Source organism: Oryza glaberrima, chromosome 7 (genome assembly GCF_000147395.1).
Source record: "Oryza glaberrima chromosome 7, OglaRS2, whole genome shotgun sequence".
Classification (NCBI taxonomy): domain Eukaryota; kingdom Viridiplantae; phylum Streptophyta; class Magnoliopsida; order Poales; family Poaceae; genus Oryza; species Oryza glaberrima.
Genome location: NC_068332.1, coordinates 18,081,878 through 18,105,814, shown reverse-complemented (window position 1 = coordinate 18,105,814; position 23,937 = coordinate 18,081,878). Strand labels below are relative to the sequence as shown.

Genomic DNA, 23,937 nt, shown 5'->3' with positions numbered 1-23,937 from the left:
AAATGGTAAACGGAGAGCCACTAATGCTGCTGGCAAAAATAAGTTGGGATCGACTCAGATCACTAGCCTAGTAGCCTAGCTTGCCAACCATCTTTTCTTCCTCCATCAGTGGATGCTCAGATCACACATCACCGAATTTTCATCCCCATTATATTCTTCTAGCATGACTCATTTGCAGTGCCCAGCATTTTCCATCCTCTTTACTAATTAATTCTCCCTCCATTGGCTCATCACTGATTTATTAGGTGATGATGCACTAGCTATAAGGGAATTATCCATGTCCTGCACACCGGAACAAGGCATATGCTCTTACGAGGTTGCCGTTCCGGTGCTTTTAGCAATGTATATATAGCTGCAGCACAAGTCTGAGAGGACTCAAGATTCAGATAGTTAAGTTCAGAGAGACTCTCAGAGTTGCAGCAACTAACTCATCAAGAAACTCAAAGATGAGTAGTGGCGGCACTAAGGCCTATGCGGCCGTTGTTCTGATCAGGATCATGTACTCTGGTATGCATGTGATGAGCAAGATCGCCTTGGATCAAGGCATGAACCCCTTGGTGTTTCTGTTCTATCGGCATACCACTGCTGCACTCGTGCTGATCCCTATTACTTTTGTTCTAGAGAGGTCAGCCCATTGTCAACTATGCTCTTTGTTTACTATATGCATTGATCGTGACTTAAACTGTTTTCTTAATTATGTTGTTTCTTGTGTTTGTGCAGGCGGAAAGCTAAACCGGTGACGTTAAAAATTGCAGGGAAAATGTTTGTACATGCCTTATATGGGTAAGTTAAATTTCTTCTAGCTAGTAAAAAAGAAAAAACTGAATTGTTCTTGTGATTCTCCTTAATTTGTTCATGGCACCATGCAAGATTTGTCTCTCAAATCAAAGCTCATGCAGGAGTTGTGGCTCTTCTTTCTGTTAGTCTTGTTTGGGCAAATGATATTTCTTGAAGAATATAGGCTTTGCTTTAACATACAACTGTGGATATGAATAGTGTTCACATCTCGCAAGTCATCTCTTGGTGTGCCCTGCTGTGATCTGAAATCTTCTTCTGTGCGTGTCTCACACTGCCTTTCCAATCTTCCACAGTTTGTCGATTTAATTATGATATTCTCTGCACTAAGTTGCTTCATGTCAGGATTGCTTAGACAACATAGCACATGGTCAGATGTTCATGCAGAGGATACAACAAGCCTTTAACATACATGAAATTCACAGCATATATTTATTAATAACTTCTCGATTTTACATGTATTACATTGTCTTGTAAAACTTATGTAATTCCTTGTATATTTTTTTTATCACAGGGTGACAGCTTGTGGCGACTTATTTAACCTTGGTCTCAATTATACTTCGGCAGCATCATCATCAGCATTGTACAACGTTCAACCAGTGGTTACCTTTGTCCTTGCTGTTGTATTTGGGTAATGGAATTTCTATTTTATCCCATAAAAAAAATTCAGACATCCTTATTATATACCAAAATCATGAAAATGCAATTTGAATTGGCTTAATAAATAAAAAAATTGATTACTTGAAGTAAATGCGATGAATTATTTAAAGAGATATGTCCACACACAAGAAGAGTGAAAAGGCATGCACTTCATCAGAAGTTTGAGGAATCTGTTCTCCTTGTGGCAGGATGGAGTCTATGAAACTGAAGAAGTTCCATGGAAATGTAAAAGCGGCAGGTATTCTGTTCTGCATCGCCGGTGTCACAATTTTGGCCTTCTACGAGGGGCCAATGTTCAAATCGTTCAACCATCACCACCTCTTTCAGCAAGGCAGCAGCAGCAGCACTTCTTCAGGAGATACCCATTCCAAGAAGCAATGGGCATTTGGAATCTTCCTCATGACACTCTCTAACATTTTAGCAGGCCTATGGACAGTTCTCCAGGTATATACATATGCTATCAAACTTCATATTTATATATGAAAAATTAAATATTTTGAGAAATAAACCTAATAAATATCCTAAAACCGGTGGTAGTGAGTTTTTTTTTTGAGAAAACATATATTTCAAAGCGTGAAGTAAATAATCCATTGGTTTGTGCTTTGTGTGGTTAGTGTGTGGTGTTTGGATGTGCTTGGTGCACGTCCGACCTTGACAGCTTCTGTTGTGTTTTTTCTTGTAACTTTTCTTCTTCGGATAGCCTCTTTCTGCCTTCCCGGCAAAAAAAAAACATTTTAATAATTCAGTGAATAAGCTGAAAAGAACATGGCTATATGCATTGTGCGCTTGAGACCTTAATTTTTTTTTTCAGAGTAGATTCAACATGATGTTGTCTTTTCAGGGTCCACTGATAGAAGACACTTCCAAGTTGATGAACACCACGCTGCAGATCTGTTGCGCATCAGTCCAAGCTTTCGTTGTGGCTGTTGCAGCCGAGAGGGACTTCTCCAAGTGGAAGCTAGGATGGAATGTCGAGCTTGGTGCAGTAATCTACAGTGTAATTGAGCTTCTGATGCAAAATTTTTCAAGTTCAAATTGCGTAACTCAAATAATGCTCAACTAAATGCATGTAAATTTTTCTCCATGAAACAAATATTGTTGCAGGGTGTGGTCGTCACCGCACTATCGTACTACATGCAAATGTGGACGATTGCGAAGAGGGGCCCGGTGTTCCTTGCCATGTCGATGCCGCTTACTTTCATATTCACAATTATCATGTCCTCATTCATTTTAGGGGATGCAGTTAGCCTAGGAAGGTATGTACAGCGTTCACAATTTTAGTTTATATTTTCTAACATTTTTGAATTTGGATCCACTAGTGGGTCTCGGTTGGAAGTGCATCCAGACAAAAAAAATTTAAATGTGTTTGAATCTAGCTAAATTTGTTCAGATTCAGATAATATCCGTTCAAATTTCAAAATTCGTCTGGATGTCCATTCAAATTTGTGTTTTTTTAACTTCCCAAATGTGAAACTTTGTATACGTCCTTCTATAATTACTTACATGTAGGGATGCAAGTGGGTAGTCCCACTACCCGCATAAAAATCCGCTTGCTAGTTCATTTTCGACATAGTAGTACAAAATTTAGAAGAAAAAATGAACTAGAAGTGAGATAAGCGGGCTAAAAAACCCGCTTGTATCCCTACTTGCATGTTTGTAAAACACAGTAGAATTCACAACTTCTCTTGCAGTAACAAATTCTCTTGTCTGATTTTGATAATATAATTGTGCAGTATTTTTGCTGGGATACTACTGATCGGAGGCTTGTACAATGTTCTGTGGGGGAAAAACATAGAGGAGAAGGACGAGATGAACAAGATTGGTGCAAGCAAAACCGGCCTGGAGCTGGAGCTGCATGACAGCGAGGCTCAAGTGCCTGATGATGATGCAGCAAAGGTCTAAAACTAAAATTAAAACGATGTGACAGAAAAGATCTGTGTCATCAAACCAAAGCTGCTGTTTTGCTTATGCATGCCTCCAGATTGTCGAGGCCGACGTGTGCACACAGATCTCTTTACTCCTCCTCACCGGTGAACTGGTGGCTGCAATTTATCCAAGATGGCAATTGGGTGCTCTCTGATCCACGTAGTGTGTGATCTCTGCTTTTTCTGGCACCATGTTTCCTTTCCAGTAGTACTACTGCTCCTCCTACTGTTGTTGTTTCTGATTAGTGAATAAATTAAGTTCAAGTTGCTGTCAGTGAGCCTTGATGAGGATTCAGAGAGGATGCAATTATGAACTTGTCTAGCACCTGAATGAGATGATGAGATGTCGTTGTACATCTATCTGATGTGTGTTTGCCATGATGTCATTATCATCTTGGGCGAAAGCGACGGCAAAAACATTCATTAGGAGCTTAGTACTCCCTCACATGTTTTAACTTTAGTCAAAGTCAAACTGCTTTACATTTAACTAAGTTTATAGATAAATATAGTACTTTCTTCGTCCCAAAATATAACAACTTTTAGTCCTTAGGATTTGTCCTGAAATATAACAAATTCTTCACCAACATTCTCTTATCAACCAATTACAACCATCCACCCTTCATTTTTTCCACCTACCTTAACTAGTCATCCAATCACAACCCTCCACCACTCACTTTACCTACTTTCACCGTGTCCAACCCTAAAACTTTTTATATTTTGAGATGGAGGGAGTAATATTTAGATTATCAAATTAGTTTTATTAAATTAATAATTAAATATACTTTTATAATAAATTTATCTTAGATCGAAAATATTACTATTTTTTTCTGTAAACTTAGTCAAATTTTAAGTAGTTTGACTATAACTAAAGTCAAAACATCTTATAAACGGAGGGAGTACTAAGCAAAAACCTTCGCAGATTCATGCGTATAGTGTTATGGGTGTCACACCGTGTGGTATTATGGCCATGTGTGCAATACTCTCTGAGACCGAGTTTAGTTCCAAACTATTTCTTCAAACTTCCAACTTTTTCTTCACACCAAAACTTTCCTACACATATAAATTTTCAACTTTTCCATCACATCGTTTCAATTTCAACAAAACTTCTATTTTTGGCGTGAACTAAACACACCCTGAAATATATGCATATGCAGTCCTCACCATGAATTGAAAATCTCCCTTAGATATGTAGTCGCTGACAGCCGCCATTGCTTGCCAGCCCGCTGCAAAGGGATAGCGCATTGTCCGCGCGAGCATGTATGTGCGTCCCACTCTGCGCCGGCAAGCTGCGCCACCACCTCCCCATCTTTTTCCTTCTTCTCATCGGTTCCTCCTCTCTTTTCTGCACAGGGCAAACATATGTTCCAGAGCTACTAGTTAAAACACATACATTTCAGCTATAATGTTAGACCAGGGCCTAGCTAAATGCTAGGTCCACCCCTGTTTCTGTACACGCATGCTACTACTGCTACCGCTTGCGGTTGTGCGTGGCCCCACTTTTTGGCTTCCTGCCACCTCCTTGAGCCCCTCCATCTTTGTCCCTTATTTCTCCTCCATCGGAGCACTCTCTACGTGGTGCTATGATCGCGAACACACAACAATGTCAGGCACGGCAACATGAGGAGCACGAGGCAGTGAGGCACAAGCAGAGGTAAGGAAGAAAGAAGGAGTTAGGATGATCTAAGGGGGAGAGGATCCCGTTCTTGTGTCCGCACCAGTATGCCCTTGCCGCTTCTCGTGTTAGCACGCGTGGTCACTACCACTTGGGCGCCCGGCAAGCTGCCTGCTTTCTGCCACCTCCTCCCCTCTTTTTCCTTCTTCTCATCGGCTCCTCCCTCCTTTCCACACAGGGGAGGACCTAAGTCCTAGGCACTGCTAGTTAATTAAACCCATGCATTTTACCCTAGCCAAATGCTGAGTCCACCCCAATTTCCGCTCACGCCAGCTACTACTGTTGTCGCTCGTGGCACCACCTTTTAGCTTCCCTGTCACCTTCTTGAGCCCCTCCATCTTTTCCACTTCTATCTCCTCCATCGGATCACTCCCTTCATGATGCTACGATTGTGAATGCATAGCAATGTCGGTCCCGGCACCACGAAGAACACAAGGTACAAGCAGAGAAAAAAAAAGAGTTAGGGTGAAGAGGAGGAGGAGGAGGAGATGTGGCAACACAACTGAGCAAAAAGAACTCAATTCAAGCTAGTGGTTGAAGCTAGAGCTGCCACCGTGCTCCAATGTTGATACCTCATCTCATCTCTTTCCTTCCTCCCACCGTTGATACACCTCATCTCCTCTCTTTCATTCCTCTTCTCATCTCCTCCCTCCTCCTCCTACCCTATGCATCTGGGGGGCTGCACTTTTTTCGTCTCCTACTGTTGTTGTTGGCTCACATACCATGCCACCGCCTCATAACATCGCGTCGTCGTCATCTCCTTTTTTTTTCTTGAGGATCTAGCCTGATTCCACATGCCCACATAGATGTCATATTGGTAAGGGGTATCGAGTCCGGTACCGAGGGTACCGGGCATACCACACATGTACTAGGCCTACATCCGGGTTTCATGCTCAGTACTTTATTATGTGATGACGCTCTCTCTCGTGGCCCGAACTTCTGATGAGGGGATAACTCTCGCTTTGATCGAGTGCGACATTTGCGATGTGGCTACCAACCAGAACAAGTCCAGGACGCCATGCAATCGCTACACCACAAATGATGTCGTACCAACCGTGACGCGCGGTTGATGATCCCTGCAATGCAAACGAGAGAACACTGCAACAACAAGATAAGATGCAATCTAAATATTGCGAATAGGTAATTAAGCACAAAAGAATAGTTGCGATTGAAATGGTAGACCTAATCGACCCGGCAAATCAATACACCAACTATTGGGGGCTCTGAATCAATAGTCGCCGACTAATCGAGCGAGGACTAGAGACAAGGTGAATGGCACTTGGCAAAATTCAACTAAACAAAAAAACCCAATTGTTTTTTAGGATGTACAAAGCTATTTATAGAGGAAAATAACGCTAGGGTTAAGTGCTAATTCGTGGAGGTTGATGGAGACACTTCTGAGATGGGCCTAGTCTATTAAAAGGCCCAAGGCCCAAGTTCGGTTTCAGCAACAGCACTGTCTTGTTTTGGCGATTCCCGTTGACTCGAGATGAATTTGGACATGACACCGGATGCATTTGAAAGGTAGCGAAAGAAGCTTACCATGAAGTCCAAGATCACCCAAATCGGAGTTTGCATGAAGGCGCTAGATCCGTTTGAAGTCAGTGCTGTCTCCGAAGGCCGAACTGGATTCCAAAACTCATTGGACTTTAATATCTTGTAGATACTCCGTTCACTCGATGTATTCTTTTGCCATGTTTTATATTTCTCATGCTTGGATGTATGCATATACTTGATGGTCACATCATCCTCCATTTCTTGTTTGGAAACCGTCCTCGGTTTCTTGTTGCAATTGTCGTCATAGGAGAGATCAACTGAAAAAATAGCAAACAAGTAATCATTGTGTAGCATCATTTGTTCCTTATAAATCCAATTTACATCATGAGGAAACCAACTCACCTTTGAATTTAACAGTGCACAGCATTCCCCTTCTTGAATATTGTCATCGATCTTTAAAAGAACGTTAGGTGAATTTATCCCAATAGCATCAACGTTGTACCATCCATTTGGTTTCTCATATTTTTCCATATTTAAAGGAGGATTCATATCTAAACATATATAAACACGATGCACCATATAACATCATCTATTATTATATTTACCAATGACATGATAATTGTTCCAAGAATAACATGGAAAATCATAAATTTTCTTCTCTAAGGTATTTAGATCACAAAGAACATCAAATTCGATATAACCCAAAGTACATAAAGAAGACAATAATTTCAGCTCTTCTTGGTCATCAGCAATAACAAAGACACATTTATTTTGAGTGGAACCCAAATATTCAGAAATAGAAGTAACGTGTTCTTTCACTAGTTGTGGCATGTATATAAGTGAAGCATTGCACAACTCTTCCTCATTACAAGCATTATCAATATCAACACAATCTGAATTTTTAGCTTGTGATAAAGGCAAATTAGAAATCTGTTCCACTAGAGATTGCTCTAACATAGCATAATTAGTGGACAATTGTAGCATAGCACAATCTTTCTTACCTTGGTTCAGTTGACCATCAGTTAAATTACCCGAAACACTCTCTTGACCTAATTTAGGTGCTTCATTGTTCTTTTCTTCAAAATTGTTTTTACCTTCCTGCATGATGTTAGATAAAATAGAAGGCGCAAGAATATTCTCATGTATCATAGGCATTTTTGTTTCTTTTTCAATCTGAGTTTCAATATCGCAAGCATACAAAAGTAATTGAAAAAGATGGCTATATGTTTTATTCTCAAGCCTATGCTGAATGTTTAAATTAAGCCCATGTAAAAATCTTGTAACTGTATCTTCTCTAGACTCCCCTATACCACCGTACAACATACAAATTTTAAACTCCCAGTGGTACTCTCTTACGGTTCTATTCCCTTGTTTCAAATTTTGCAGTTTCTTTTGTAAATCACGAATATAATAATCGGGTACAAATCTAGCTCTCATCATTGTTTTTAAGTCATTCTAAGAACCAGGTTTATTACCGACAAGACAAATATCACTCCACCAAAGAGATGCAAAAGAAGTAAAAGAACTTGTTGCTACCTTAATCTTTTGTTCCTCAGACCATTCATAATATTCAAGTTCATCTTCCACTACTTACTCCCAATCAATATAGTCTCTAGGATTAAACTTACCAACAAATAAAGGCAACGATATCTTATTTTCACAAACCTCATTATGTATATCCTCTTGATGTGAAAGCCATTGTTTTATATGTTCCATCCCGTTCTCTTTGTACACTCCTGTCATTGTCAGTAGCAAACAAGAAAAACAAACATATGCATATAACTTCTTATTAATAGCAATCTTTTGCTTGTGGGGTTGCAAGTCGCTCAGCACTATAGCATATACCAAGTTCTTATAATGTTTTCAACTAATACAAAAACAGGTCAATCACCGTGGCTGGTTCGTGGTGCAATGACACGCTTAATGAGTGGAGCGATTGCAAAGCCGGACCTGTAAAGGTTAGTAGTATGTGGATCTTGGTAGGCTTAACTATATCACAAGGAATAGCAAAAATCAAACAGATATGCGAAATTTAATAATAGTCCAAAGTACTAGTCAAAGTTGCTGGCCTAGCCTAGACTCAATCCTAGATCAAGCAAGCAAATGATAAACACTGGACTAGAAACAACTCGACTTTATCACATAGCAAGCAAATCTCTCCAAGACTCCAACAAAACAAATTTCCACACTTTCTTTTTTTTTTCTGATTTGTTTGCTTTTCTCTCTTTTTTTTTCTGATTCTTTTTTGTGCGGCTCTTTTTTTTCACCTTTTTGCCTTTTTCTTTCTTTCTTTCTTTTTCTTTTTTTTAATAAGTGGCAAGTGCGTGCGCGCGCATGCACAAATACAAGCAGCTGCTAGCTATTACTGGGAGAGAAGATCACATGCATGTATGGAACTTGCATGCATGGCTAAACAAAAGGAAATACACCAAGGTAATTACCGAGATTAACTACTGAAACAAAGAAACCGAAAAGCAAGGAGACTGAACTTGTATGCACAAGATAAACAAAGGGCCCACCCAATTTATGTGTTGCGCTGCACACAGTAGGAGGGAAACAAAAGAGATAATCTCCCCCAACTAAAAGGAAACTGACTGAATAATTTAGAGGAAACAGATCCTTATAATTCCTTGCGCAAGCAACAAACTTAATCATGAATCGATCAATCTGCTAATTTTCTTCAACCTATAACGAACCTCAAGTGCACAACCGAGATGCAAACCTCAAACCAAGATGATACTAGGACTAAAACCAGCACTCCGACATCACGATGGACCAAAACTCAACAAAGCAAAACTGAATAAAAATTGCACGGCTCAAAACTAGAGTTCGGTAAAGGGAAAAGTGGTGCGGTAATTTGTAGATGATAGGTAGGAAAAATAAATATATACAACTGAAATCCTCACCAGGCAACCGAAGCTCTGATACCAACGGATGACGCTCTCTCTCGTGACCCGATCTTCTGATGAGGGGATAACTCTCGCTTTGATCGAGTGCGACGTTTGCGACATGGCTACCAACCAGAACAAGTCCAGGACGCCATGCAATCGCTACACCACAAACGATGTCGTACCAACCGTGACGCGCGGTTGATGATCCCCGCAATGCAAACGAGAGAACACTGCAACAACAAGATAAGATGCAAGCTAAATATTGCGAATAGGTAATTAAGCACAAAGGAATAGTTGCGATTGAAGTGGTAGATCTAATCGACCTGGCAAATCAACACACCAACTATTGGGGGCTCTGAATCAATAGTCGCCGACTAATTGAGCTAGAACTAGAGACAAGGTGAATGACACTTGGCAAAATTCAACTAAACAAAAAGCCAATTGTTTTTGAGGATGTACGAAGCTATTTATAGAGGAAAATAACGCTAGGGTTAAGTGCTAATTCGTGGAGGTTGATGGAGACACTTCCGAGATGAGTCTAGTCTATTACAAGGCTCAAGGCCCAAGTTCGGTTTCAGCAACAGCATTGTCTTTTTTTGGCGATTCCCGTTGACTCGAGATGAATTTGGACATGAGACCGGATGCGTTTGAAAGGTAGCGAGATAAGCTTTCCATGAAGTCCAAGATCACCCAAATCGGAGTTGACATGAAGGCGCTAGGTCCGTTTGAAGTTAGTGCTGTCTCCGGAGGCCGAACTGGATTCCAAAACTCATTGGATTTTAATATCTTGTAGATCCTCCGTTCACTCGATGTATTCTTTTGCCATGTTTTATATTTCTCATGCTTGGATGTATGCATATACTTGATGGTCACATCATTATGGGACTGATACATATCTAGTATTAGATATCGTATCCACATATATCAGATCTGGTACCTATCTGTATCATATTATGTTGAAATGGGATGCCATACAATAACAACCCTTTATCAACTTGCGAGGGATAAAGAAAATCAAAATATCTATTTGAAGAAAAAAAATTGAAAAAAAAAAACTAGCCTGGAAAGGCATCGTGGGCTCCTGGACTACTACACTTGAAAATTTATGTAAGGCCCTACGTCGATCAAGCCTACCCCAGTTTGCTCTTTCCAAACTCAGAAAGGGAATAAGTTCACTTGACATCCCTCATCTGTGCTTCCAGTTTAACTCGTATCTCTAAACCGCGATTCCATAGATCTCCACCTCCTAACTTATAAAACCGGGTTAAATTAGGTCCCGTAGCAATATTAATAACTGGTTTTGCTGATATAACATCCTAGTCAGTAAGAAAAAAAAATTTTATGGGGCCCACATGTAAGTGGATACCTCCTCTACTTTCCTCTCCCCTCATCTCCTCCATGCCAAAGGCGGCGCACCCGTAGTAGCGGCGCACCACAGGCGGCTGAGCGGGGCTGGTCGGTGCCGGGCCAGAACTAGCACGTGAACCCGTGGCGAGGAGGGCCGTGAGCGACATGAGCACGTTGGCGAAGGGGCTGGAGGAGAGCAGCGCAACAAAGAGGAACACGATGGGAGAAAGTGGCACGAGCGGCTGAGGGGAGCGGGGGTGACGGCCAGGAGCAGGAGGGTCGAGGGGAGTAGCACGGGCAGGAGGAAGAGAGTGAGGATGACACATGGAACTCACTTTTTTTGCCACGTCATCAAAACCAGCCATTTATACTGTTTGAGGACCTAATTTAACCCAGTTCTATAAATTGTGGGGTGAAGATATCTAGATGTCAATTAAAAGATAAGGGATAGCAACTAGACTTTCCAAAAGGTGCCAACAGGTGAACTCTGAGCCCACGACGGACTCAACTCCACCTAACACCGACCAAAGCCCCAACTCGTTGTAATCTTGCCGGCCCAATCGAGGCCCTGATCTGATCATGCCGTTGCCGTTGCAAGTGTCGATCGAGAGAGCTAATTCGCGGATAGTCGCGCCGCCGGGCGCCCCGCGGGGGGGGGCGGAGACCGCGCGCTTCCTTTTTTTGCTGTTTTTTTTGTCCGTTTCTCTTTTCCTTTTATTTGGTCCATTTCTCTTTTTTATTTATTTATTTTTTAACTACAACACTTTGTATACACGTATATAAACATTTTGTATGTGTTTATAAAGTTTGTATACATGTATATAAACTTTGTAAACACGTATATAAATTTTATATACACGTATATAAACTTTATATACGTGTATTTTTTATACATATGTATACAAACTTTGTATATATACAAATACAAAGTTGATATTTTCGCTGGTTTTCTTTCTTGGTTTTTAATACGTTACAAAGTTTCTATACATGTTTTTATAGGTACGTATGCATTTGTATACATACGTATATATACTTTGTATATGTTATATGCAAAGTTTGTATATATGTGTTGCATACAAATATTGTATACGATGTATATAAAGTTTGTATAAGTGTATATATTTTTTATACATCAAAAGTGATTTGGTATGTATATATTCAAAGTATATATATATATATGTATGTATAAATATATAAACATAGTACATTAGTATAAGAGGGTAGTATAGTATACTAGTATTGTACTATAGTATACAGGGGAAGGCTATAACTGACCGTGCGGCCGCGCGCGATCAGTCGCCGATCAGCAGTCCCCACTGTCGATGGGGATCGATCACCGCTTGCTTAGCGGTAGACACGTAAAATAAAGATAAAAATTAAGTGTTTCACGTAAAACGATGTGATAATAATATGTGATTAATTAAGCTTTAATTATTACAAACTTAAAAAATAGATTAATCTGGTATTTTAGAGCAACTTTTATATAGAAAATTTTTACACGAAACACACCGTTTAACAGTTTAAAAAGCGTACCATGAGTTACCAAAATTTAATCCTCTCCTTACATAAGAAACGAACAGGGGATAGTAGTAGCTTTCGTTTTGACGGTATGAATGCATGCTGCGCTACACTATTATTAGCAGCAGTACTTGCTTTTGAGTTTTGAGTGCTTGCTACTATCGGTTGCATGATCCGGGACCAATTTGCACCTTTTGTGGCAGTGTTTGGTTTGGACTTCTGGCGAAATGCAGTGGTCACACACACACTGTGTCCTGTGTGTGGTTCTAGATTCCCAGAAACTATATGCACTCCCTCTGTCTTATAACATAAGAGGATTTTGAGTTTTACTTGCACTGTTTGACCACTCATCTTATTAAAAAAAATTAAAATTATTATTTATTTTTTTATGACTTACTTTATTATCTAAAGTACTTTAAGCATGACTTTTCGTTTTTTATATTTACATAATTTTTTTAATAAGACGAGTGGTCAAACAATGCAAACAAAAAACTCAAAATCCCATATATTATAGGACGGAAGGAGTATATAGTTACTGGGTTTAAATTATGAAGGTGGCTAATTTAATCAGTTTCCTTCCATTTCTTCTGCAGCGAATTATAAGCTATAGCGTTTTAGTGATCCAATAATTTGTATGTAAAACTTATAAACCAATTTAAAAAATGAACTATGATAAAAAAAAGACAAAATCAATAAAATTTGTATTTTAGTTACTGCTGGTAAGCCGTACTGGGTTTGAATTAATTATGAAGGCAGTTAATTTAATCGCTTTGCTCTTATCGTTTTGTCCACAGCTAATTATAAGCATATTATTAGTGATTATAAAATAATTTATACGTAAATTCTCAGCAACTTAAATACCAATTTAAAAGATAACTACAATAAAAAAAATTAAAATCAATAAAATTGGTATTTTAGTATTGCGGCTGATAAGCCGATCAAGATGAAACAATGGCGTGTAACCAAACCATTGGGATCTTTGCTCTCCCTAACACACGGACGGAAAAAAAAAACCAGTCGATATAAACTGCTTTAGAGGAAAACAGTGGTCTATAATTTCGCTCCGTGAGTACCACAGGTGCCCAAAGTAGCTTTCTTTTTTCCTCTCTTATTTTCGCCTTTGCTTTAAGGTACTCGACCGCCTTTTTCTCTTTGTAGAAAATGTCGTGAAATTTCATAAGTATGGTCTACCGTTGACAAAGAAACAGCAGGGATAGTGGTGATGTCATTTGGTTGGAACGTTCATGATGTCATATCATCAATCACAAAAAAAAAAAGAAGAAGAACAAAACAGTTATATGATCAATTATTTTATTTCATTTCACATAAGTATTGCCGTAAAAAAAATTAGAAAAAGAAACAATAGTTTTCACCGTAATACGAGTGAAACCATATGCACAACTCTGTAGTAGAAATTATCGTTTACATGCAGGGTTTGCATTACTGCGCGGTTATTACGCTTACTGCGGGGGTACGGTAATTGAAAAACCGTGGTAACCTCCTTAAATTCAAATAAATTTAGAAAATAATTTAAATTTTTTATAAACTTTATATAGTTTTATGCGGTTTGCCACGGTTACCGCGCTTGCTCGTAACCCCGTCGGCCCTGGCGGTTCGGGAAACCTTGATTACACTATCGTTGGACGTGTCTTAAATAGGTAAACTCACAAGTGTGTGTGCATATTCCTATATAATAAAAAAGTATTGCTATGAAACAATACTGCTACTCCATCACTAAGGTAATAAGACTTTGGCATGCAATGTACCCAAAATTGGAGAAAGTCTCAACTGGGCTCATCATATAGGTTGAATCAGGATCTAAACAACATGATAAAAATGAGGATTATGTGTTCCATCCTTTAAGTGCACTTACGATATGGTGACATGCGTGTCAAGTGACCTCATGCCTTTACGTTGGAGCAAGTCACCGAGTTAGGAGGGTGGCCTTACCAGGTGCGTGGAATCTGCCAAAGTCACGGAAATTCTGTTTGGAAAATAGCCTAACGTGTGAAGCCACCGTCTAGGGAGCCGTGTTGTACGAGCAGTGTGCCCTCATCATAATGCTTTTCTAGGCACATTCAGACTACCATACCAATAATGATAAGGGTGTATTTAATGGTGGGTTTAGTCTACGTTATAGCCAATAGCGTTAGGGCAAGTACTATAAGCCTCTACATGTTATCCCTAAATTTGCCACATAGGATTAGGTGATGAGTTGGAGGAGAGAAGTTAGAAGAGAGAGAATGAGCCACCCCTCATGCAAGGGGCAACCTCCTCACAATTTTCAAAAAAAAGTAAGATGATGTGAGAGTAAATTAATATTGGGGTTTGTGTACTAGAGGTGACATGTTGTATTTGTTACCTCTTAATTAATGAGAAGATGATATGGTTTAAATTAGATGTGGCACCCACCTCCACTATAAAACTTGCCCTCTGGCCATTCCTAACCCAAGACACTAGACATAATTTCCATAAACTACACATTATCAAGAAACTAGTACTAGACACTACTCTTCCAATGCAAACACCACTATTCCATACTTAAATTCAATACTACTTATCTCACATGATGTATTAGATGTTGTGTAGAAACCATGTCTCATGTAAGATATGGTTTCTTTCTCTTTTCTCATTTATTCACTTGCCACATCATTTTTTATCTAGGTGGCAGCTTATTTAATGCTATAGACATCATTCTAGTTATTGGGTTGGGAATGGCCTTAGGTCACCAGTGTAAATATTATCATGCTACAGAATGATGACATGAAAAAGAAGACCCTTGATTAAATTTTATATACCTTCCAGGGCTTGAAAGAACCTATATGATGAAAGGTAAGATACCACTTATTAAGGAATGCAATATATTACCTTCTTACCGCCTACGTATGCTGCTCACGTCCTAGATTCCACTCCTTTGAGCTCAGCAGCCATGCATCAGCCATCAGAACCATAAAATTTAAAGAAAAGGGAAATATTCTGCGTTCAGTCCACGGCTACTAATTCCATTTCAGATATCACAAGTAAAATTAAAATAATTTAGTGTGTGTGATCGTGAAATACGTGTGTGTAGGGTGTAGCTAGACAAAGCACTTTCAGCTTTGAACGTGGTAAAGGTGGTCATACATGCATCTTTTCGTAAAGAGAGAGAGAAAAAAAAAAAGAAGATTCAGAAAGCTCACATTGCATCTACTGATGTTGAAAATCCCTTTTAATTTGTATCCAAGAGTCCGAAGGTTACAGTGAATCGACATGACTTAATTAGGACTACATGGTTATATCATTTGTCAACAGTCAACAGAGATAATAATAGTGTTAAAGGCCATTCCGATCACGTAGTAATTCCTTCTATCCTAATTTATCATCATATATTTTTTTAAGGTTATTTTCAAATAATTATCGTATTAATATTATTTTCCTAAGTCTACCCCTTATCTATGTACGAAAGTAATAGATATTGGTGCATGCATTCCCATGCATACAAGATTTTTTTATCAGCATGTATTGTATTGGTTTATTAATTATTAGCTAAAAAAACAGTGGGATGGTAGTACTAGAATAAATATAGTACTTGAGAGTTATTTGACTTTCCTTGGTCTTGGTGCATTCTATTATGATCAATTGAAAGGCAAAGGAGTACTCCCTCCGTTTAATAAAACAAACACAATTGGTGTCCAAATTTGTTATACTAAGTTCAATTTCTTTGGACGGAGGGAGTACTAAACTGTACTCCCTCAATTTCTTTTGACCTTTTTCTTACTCAAACTTTCTTAAGTTTGACCAAATTTATAAAAAAATATAGTAACATTTTCAACACAAAACAAACATGTTATCAAAATATATTTAAAGTTTTATATAATAAAACTAATTTGATGTTGAAGATATTGCTAATTATTTTTATAATTTGGTCAAACCTAAAAGTGATTAAGAAAAAAATCAAAACAAATTATAATATAAAAAGGAGGAAATAGTTAATTATTTAGAAGACCATTGCTGGCTAAAGTCAATGGACTTATAACATGTTAATTTGCCAGTAGAACATGGGAGAATTTAATGGAGATGTCAAATAAATTAAACCGATCATGTAGCAGGCAGTCAGTCAGTCAGTCAGCTAAGCAAAGACTCGAAGTCACTTGCTATCGGTCACTGCGAAATTGTAAACTATTTCCTAACGGCGCACATGATATTCATCCCAAAAAAATAATAATCATACGGTTAGCCAAGGAAGCTTCACCAAAGGGTATTATATAGCCTAAGCTTTTTGCCCTAAACAATTTCAGGGCACTCGCGCTTTATCCAACAAATTGCCATTCAGCTGATTCAAGTGGCAGTTTTGTTTTCGTATGTGGCCAGCGCACTACTCGTATATCTTTCAGTTAACATGACCATTGCACCAATTAAAATCTGATCTTTTCTTCGGTTTCTTTTAAAAACTCACTCATGAATCATGATATCCTTGCCGTCTCAAAATCCTGTCTTGTCAACCTAACCTGAACCCTTTTGCATGCACACACACACACAAAACTTTATCTTTCTTTTGTTTTTGTTGTAAGCCCTTTTGCCCATACTATGACCACTGTATCAACCTGAAAATTGTTGTTGATCTGATCTGATCCAGCATGGATCATGCAGAATTGAAGCAGAACATGCTAAGAAGCTTCAGCTTCTCTCCTCCTTTACATATCTCACTTCAGGGGGTGCTTACATCCAGAGGTGTCAAATTTTGAAGTGTCACATCGGGTATTATATAGGATGTCGTATGGGGCGTTCGGACACTATTAAAAAAACTAATTACAGAATCTGTCAGTAAACCGCGAGACGAATTTATTAAGCCTAATTAATCCGTCATTAGCAAATGTTTACTGTAGCACCACATTGTCAAATCATGGAACAATTAGGCTTAAAAGATTCGTCTCGCAAATTAGTCGCAATCTGTGCAATTAGTTATTTTTTAAGCTTATATTTAATACTTCATGCAAGTGTTTAAACGTTAGATGTGATAGGATGTAAAATTTTTGTGTGTGAACTAAACAGGGCCTTAGTAGAGTCTTCAGTGTTCACACAAAATGACTAACAGCTAGGCTCTATAGCTAGGTAGCTACCACACACACACAGATAGTATATATAGGGAGCTTGGTGAAGCATACACAAAAACAGTATTGATACATCAAGTGATCGTCTCAGTGTTAGCTAAGCTAGCTAGTAGCTTTGATCAGTGGCAGCCAGCCATGGGGAACGGCAAGGTGTACGCGACGGTGGTGCTCATCAGGCTGATATACGCCGGGATGCACATACTCACCAAGGCCTCCTTCAACGAGGGCGCCAGCACCACGGTGTTCGTGTTCTACCGCCACGCCGTCGCCGCCATCTTCTTGCTACCCTTCGCCTACTTCCTCGAGATCAGGTATAGCTAGCTAGCAGCCAATGGGTTGTTCATTCAGTCTCTGAAACTGTCATGGATGGATGGAAGTGTTGATCTGATATGGTGTTCTTTAATCTGCAAGGAAGAAGCAGGCGCCGCCGCTGACGTTTCGGCTGTCTGCCAAGATCTTCGTCCATGGATTCTATGGGTATGTTGATGAATAGAACATCTAGTGTGTGTTCTAGCTGAAGAACAGACTGTTGTTCTGATTTCTGAATAAGAACTCCTTTGCTGAAAATTTGTCAGGATGGCCGGAACGATAAACCTGTACAGCATTGGCCTGAATTACGCGTCGGCCACCTCGTCGTCGGCCATCTTCAACATCGTGCCGGTGGTCGCCTTCATCTTGGCTGTCATGTTCAGGTCAGACAAGAATCAAAACAATCTGATCGTGTTTAGTGCTAGTAACAATCTGATCACTGAACTGACGAACATTGATTTCTTGATTGCAAACCAAGGATGGAGACTCTGAACCTGAAGAGCACCCATGGCATGGCGAAAGCATCGGGGATACTCCTCTGCATCGGCGGCGTCATCGTGCTGGCTCTGTACCAAGGCCCGGAGTTCAAGTCCTTGAACCACCACCAGCTCCTCCACCATGCGAGCGCCGCCGCCGCCGCCGCGGCGCATTCCAAGAAGAACTGGGCGCTGGGGATCTTCCTGATGACCACCTCCGTCGTGATATGGTCGTTCTGGACGGTCAAGCAGGTAACTAAACTAATCAAATAATCAATGGACGATCGAATGATCGATTAATCAGCTGCATATGTCGATCTTGTCAGGGGCCGTTGCTGCTGGAGTACCCGTCGAAGCTGATGAACACGACGCTGCAGTGCGTGTTCGCGAGCGTGCAGTCGCTGGTGATCGCGCTCGTCCTCGAGAGGGACTTCTCCCGGTGGATCCTCCCCGGCGTCGTCAGCCTCGTCGGCGTCCTCTTCACCGTAAGACTGGCATCGATCGATCGATGATTCGGCCGGTTGATTTCCAGTTCTTGTTCATCATTCACCCTTGAAATCAATGCATGAATATGTTTGTTAATTAATTTCTCATCAGGGCATCGTGGTGGCGGCGATCTCGTACTACCTGCAGATATGGGTGATCGAGAAGAAGGGCCCCGTGTTCCTGTCCATGTCGATGCCGCTCAGCCTCGTCTTCACCATGGCCATCGCCTCGTTCCTGCTCGGCGAGGACGTCAGCCTAGGAAGGTAACTAATTAAAAGCTAAGTACTCATTCTTGATCGACGTCAGTGACATGCCCTTCGCCATCACGAGGAGGCACAAAGCACCAGATGCATCTATATTGCTTCTCTCGCTGTCATGATCCCTCACGCGCACACTTCGCATCGATCGGTTAGCGAACGTCGATGTCGTGATGTCCTGACAAAGGGTTGATCTGATCTCTCTCGGTGCGCGCAGCATTATCGGCAGCCTGCTGCTCGTCGCCGGCCTCTACAACGTGCTATGGGGCAAGAGCCGGGAGGAACACGGCGGCGGCGGTGGTGGCGTCGTCGTCGGCCCCGGCGCCGGTGCTGTCGTCGTCGGCGGCGGCGGGGAGAAGGAGGGCGCGGTGGCTCCCGCCGCAGCCGACGTGGTGATGGCCAAAGTTTGACCGACACGGTGGTGCACCACGTGTCGCGGCGGCGTGGAAGCGATCGGAAAGAGCGAAGCTACAAGTACAAAGGATGGGGGTGGTGGTGACCGGTGAATCTCGAATATATCTTTTGCGGTGGCCGGGGCACGGGCGACCGGTGGTGGTGCGGCGGCGGCGGCGGCGGCGGCAGAAAGGGTTAGGCTAGGCAAGCTAGACTACCCGGTGAAGTGGTGTACTCAGCTCGTGTCAACTGATAAATCTTTGTACTATTATTCCTGTTTTTTTTTAATACTAGTATAAGACACATGTGCTTTGCAACGGCCCAAAGTTGGCTAGATGAGTGTGCTTATCAATGGGCCAGGCCCACATATGATCGGGGATTGGCCGGGTGGGTGAATTATAAGAAAAAAAAACATGCACGAAGAAGCGGACAACTTGGAAAAGGGTGTGAAATTCGAGGACGACTTCGTTTAAGGTAGTATAGATGTAGACACGGTTAAGGTTTTAACATAAGTTGCTTATTTATCTTATTTAAAACTAGCATTGCCATGTGCAAATTACGCGGCCTGTATTATTACAAAAGTTTTCCGTACAATAATAGGTATGGTTTAGTGTTCCAAAAAATAGTGGACATAATTTCATACTTTATTGAAAAAAAAATATTGAAAATGGCAATATAATTTTGAATTCTAGCCTAATTTGATCAAAGTTTATGCATCTAATATTCCTATTAAGATGATAATTATTTCTACATAAAGCAAACATGATGGCTCCTTTTAGAATTTATTTAACAATATACTACCTCTGTTTTTATATATGATGACATTGACCTTTTGACAAATGTTTGTCCATTCATCTTATTTAAAATTTTTGTACAACTATAAAAATATTTAAGCCATACTTAAAGAGCATGTCAGGGTTATGGATACCACATACCTAATAGTAGTTGACTAAATCTTGGCAGGACCCACTACATACCATGTCCTATACGGAAGCAACCTTCGAATATAGAAGGAGTTCCGGATAAGATAAGAAAAGACAACCAGAGTTCTACATGAAAACGACAAGTACTACTTGGATTGTATCCATATTGGTTTCCCTAGTTCTACTTGGACAAGGGGACACCTATGGGTATAAATACAAGCCCCCTAGGAGGAGAGGGGAGGGGATCAACACCCAACACAATCGACATAGAAGCCACAACATAGAAGCCTACATACGCCAAGACACGCCGCCGGATATCGACTTCAGGGATAAGCATGGCTAGTACCCTACGGTGTCTTCGGATACTGTCAGGAGAGACGAAAGTGCTATCTCTGATCTCGCCGGGCACGGATTCGAGGAGGAAGGCTACCCTATTGTCGACTACGAGTTAGATCTTCGGACCGCCATGTTGACAATAGTTAGATAGGCTACCCCAAATATTGTACTGGTGTGATTATCATGAATAAGAGCAATACCGGCTTTGGCCAACAGGATGTAGGGTTATTACATGACAATTCAGGGGCCCAAACCTGTATAAAAATCCATGTCTCCATCTCTTTTACCTCAGTCTCGCGTATATCCTAGTACCAACGATCCCCATGCCATGCAAATTCCGTAGTCGAGACATCAAACGTCGACAGAGCATTCTATGATAAATCAAGTCACAATAAAATAAAATAAAAATTAAATATTTTTTTAAGTAGACGAATGGTCAAACATATCTCAAAAAGTCAACGGTCTCATATATTAAAAAACAGAGAGTATATAATAGATCAAAGATATAAAATATTTGTGGTACATATGTTTATCTCTTTTTCTCCATCTTCAGACTAATATTGGCATTCTCATCATCTCCGATGGCATTCTTTCCCTTACCAAATATGGATATTGCATATTTGTGATTTTTTTTATTTTTTTTAGAGAAGGGTATTTTTTACCTGGCCTCTATACCCAATCGGATATGTGCAGCCTTTTTTTAATTAGGAACTTAGCCTATCAAACGGAGAACTTAGCCCCCAAATAACCCAATCTGACATTCGCTCCTATGGAGATTTGAACTCAGGACCTTAGGTGCTACTCAGGTCACTGCAACCACTAGGCTATATTTGTGATAGTTTATAACTCGTTCAAATAAGAAAATGTCACTTATTGTCAGCGCTTATTGACGGGATTTTTTTACATGATTACAAATTACTCCTCTTCACTATAGTTATTAGTTCGGATGGGTAGCACAATTTAGGAAGCTTCATTGTATCGTCTAAAATAGATCAATTCTAATTTAAATCTTATAGAATAAAACAGATACTTTTACTTTTTTTTCCTGATTCACTAATTTTTCGTTCCGAATTTTAGCATTTCAGAGATTTAGTCTGGATTTTTCATCAAAAATCAAGTATACTCGAGCTTTTTAAGTCCAAAATTAATATCACTCTAGTAGTCTTGCACGTATTGTGCTTTTGGTATTTATAAGTTGTATTTAGACATGGACTCTTGTTATTTTATATTTTGCATCGACACATGTTCTTTTTTTTACTCCTAGATTTATTGAATTTTATTTTATTTTGCAATTTTTATTTCAATCAAGTTGCTTCTTTTTATTATTGTCTACTACATTTTTTGTTAATCCATATTGTGTTCTATATGGAGTCTTCTTTTTTTTTATTTTTTAAAAAAGTATTCAAATGGGGACTCTTTCTAATATGAATTTCATATTAAATTGTATTTCTACGTTGACTTTTTTTTCTTTTTTTTAAAAAAATTATATTATTTTTAAAATTGTATTTATGCTCAGATTCTTCTCTTTCGATTTTTGACTTTTCCCCTATATTTTTAAAATCCCAATTTGAGATATTATAAATTCTAATTGGACTCTCTTTTTTTTTTGAGTAATGTGAGAATTACCAGGGTTTGAAAGCAAACGAGGTGGCTCTTTGAAAAGTAAACGACATCATATATCTCTACCAATTTAAAATCGCAAGTCCTCCTTCCATCTATCCCCTTTCCAGTTTCCACCATACGCACAAGGGGTGATTCGCTCCTTTGTATGTACGTAACCATCATAGAATCCAGTACTTTGTTCCTTCTATTCTTATTCTCCAATTATATGGATCTAGCCTGTACTTTATTTGTAACACACCCAACTAATCTCTATTATATGGGCCTGGCCAGGTATGAAGCAATAGCATATTTCTATCTTAAAAAAAAGAGTGGAGTATTATTTTTAAGATCCGCATGCATGAAATGGAAGCTTTCATGATCAGGGGGTGATGATGTGATGGGTAATGCGTAAGACGAATCGGTGTAGGCAGTCGTCACTAACAGCAGGAGTACCTAGCTGCTAATGCCACAGCTACTACCGTGATATAATGCTACGCTATCGTGTCTGTTCTACCTGTCGGCCATTTGGGTTGTTCACTAGCTTAGGCTTTGTGCTGGAAAAGCGTGGCCTAACTACTGGAGTACCAAGCAAGAGTGTCGTCCCAGGCGACGATCGAACGGCCCAATCACATTTAGAAAACCCGGCATCTTGACCTTTACGAATTTCGTAATGGAAAACCCGGAATTTGATGGACTTGACCGTTGCCGTCATCCCGTCACATGATGATCCTGCATTATGTTGGTATTCTTTTTCTAATAAAGATTTTTATCTTGATTTCTATTAGCATATTTTTCTTGCCAAAATTTTCTACATAGGAATTATTTTCAAAATATAAATAAATTTATGTTTTAAATCCATAATAATTAAAGTTAAATAATCATGTGCTAATGTTTTTTTACGTGTTCCAATTTTATCTTTATCTTCATTATATACGATCACGAGTATTACTTTTGACATGGGGTCGAGTCGACAGATAAAACTTGTTCCCCTCTCGTTGTCGTGTCAGGTCGGCATCGGTGTATCTCGTCGAGGGGGCTATTTGTTTTGGTGGAGATTCTTGTTTGGAGTTTGGAGTCGATCTGGACCTAAAATTCTTCCGTGAACCGATCGATCAAGTAAAGTTGGAGGTGCTCGTAGTCAGTAATTAGTCACACGCTAAGATTACTGTGGAGCAATTGGATATCTAGCTACCATAGATTGATGTGCCACCCACTTAAGGCTTCATTCGGCCCCCACGTCAAAAAAAAAAAAAAGCTTCATTCGGCAGTTAGCTTTCCTAGCTCCTACCCCACTTTTTCATAGGCACGCTCGACAAACTACTGTTTTCTTATAAAAAAATTTATACGAAAGTTGCTTTAACAAAATAATATTGATTATCTAAAAAAGTATTTAATTAATCATACGTTATAAATTACTCTGTTTTATCTGCATAGAAGGTTAGACACAGCATAAGGCCTGAGCGCCTGACCTGTTGGACAGAGACCTCCTAGTTTTTCATGAGTCCAGTTAGACAGACCTAGTTTTTCATGAGTCGACCCAAATGCTTAATTCTTTTTTTTTTCTTTTGAGAGTGAAGCAGGTAAATCTGTTCTAGAAAATACATAAAAATGTTAGAGCTATTTTTTAAGCAGCTTCACAACTCTAGATTAATTTTAAATTTAGTGCTCAACTAAATACCCATAAATGTTATATATTTATATTGAGATTATCTGGATTAACCATTTTTACTTGAAGGAGGAACGAATACATGATCGAGCTC

At 39.6% G+C, this 23,937-nt stretch overlaps 2 protein-coding genes across 2 annotated transcripts; both read left to right on the top strand.

Moving 5' to 3' along the window:
* Positions 1 to 175: 175 nt before the first annotated feature.
* LOC127778791 (WAT1-related protein At5g64700-like) lies at positions 176 to 3,820 on the top strand. The gene is made up of 7 exons (XM_052305412.1): positions 176 to 625; positions 721 to 783; positions 1,310 to 1,426; positions 1,644 to 1,899; positions 2,297 to 2,452; positions 2,560 to 2,711; positions 3,189 to 3,820. The coding sequence occupies exons 1-7, from the start codon at positions 447 to 449 to the stop codon at positions 3,355 to 3,357; spliced, it is 1,092 nt and encodes a 363-aa protein (XP_052161372.1). The 5' UTR covers positions 176 to 446; the 3' UTR covers positions 3,358 to 3,820.
* A 13,623-nt stretch (positions 3,821 to 17,443) lies between these two features.
* Positions 17,444 to 19,771, top strand: LOC127778905 (WAT1-related protein At5g64700-like). The gene is made up of 7 exons (XM_052305551.1): positions 17,444 to 17,706; positions 17,807 to 17,872; positions 17,971 to 18,087; positions 18,183 to 18,432; positions 18,507 to 18,665; positions 18,778 to 18,929; positions 19,141 to 19,771. Exons 1-7 carry the CDS (start codon positions 17,531 to 17,533, stop codon positions 19,331 to 19,333), a joined length of 1,113 nt encoding a protein of 370 aa, XP_052161511.1. The 5' UTR covers positions 17,444 to 17,530; the 3' UTR covers positions 19,334 to 19,771.
* The last annotated feature ends 4,166 nt before the right edge of the window (positions 19,772 to 23,937 follow it).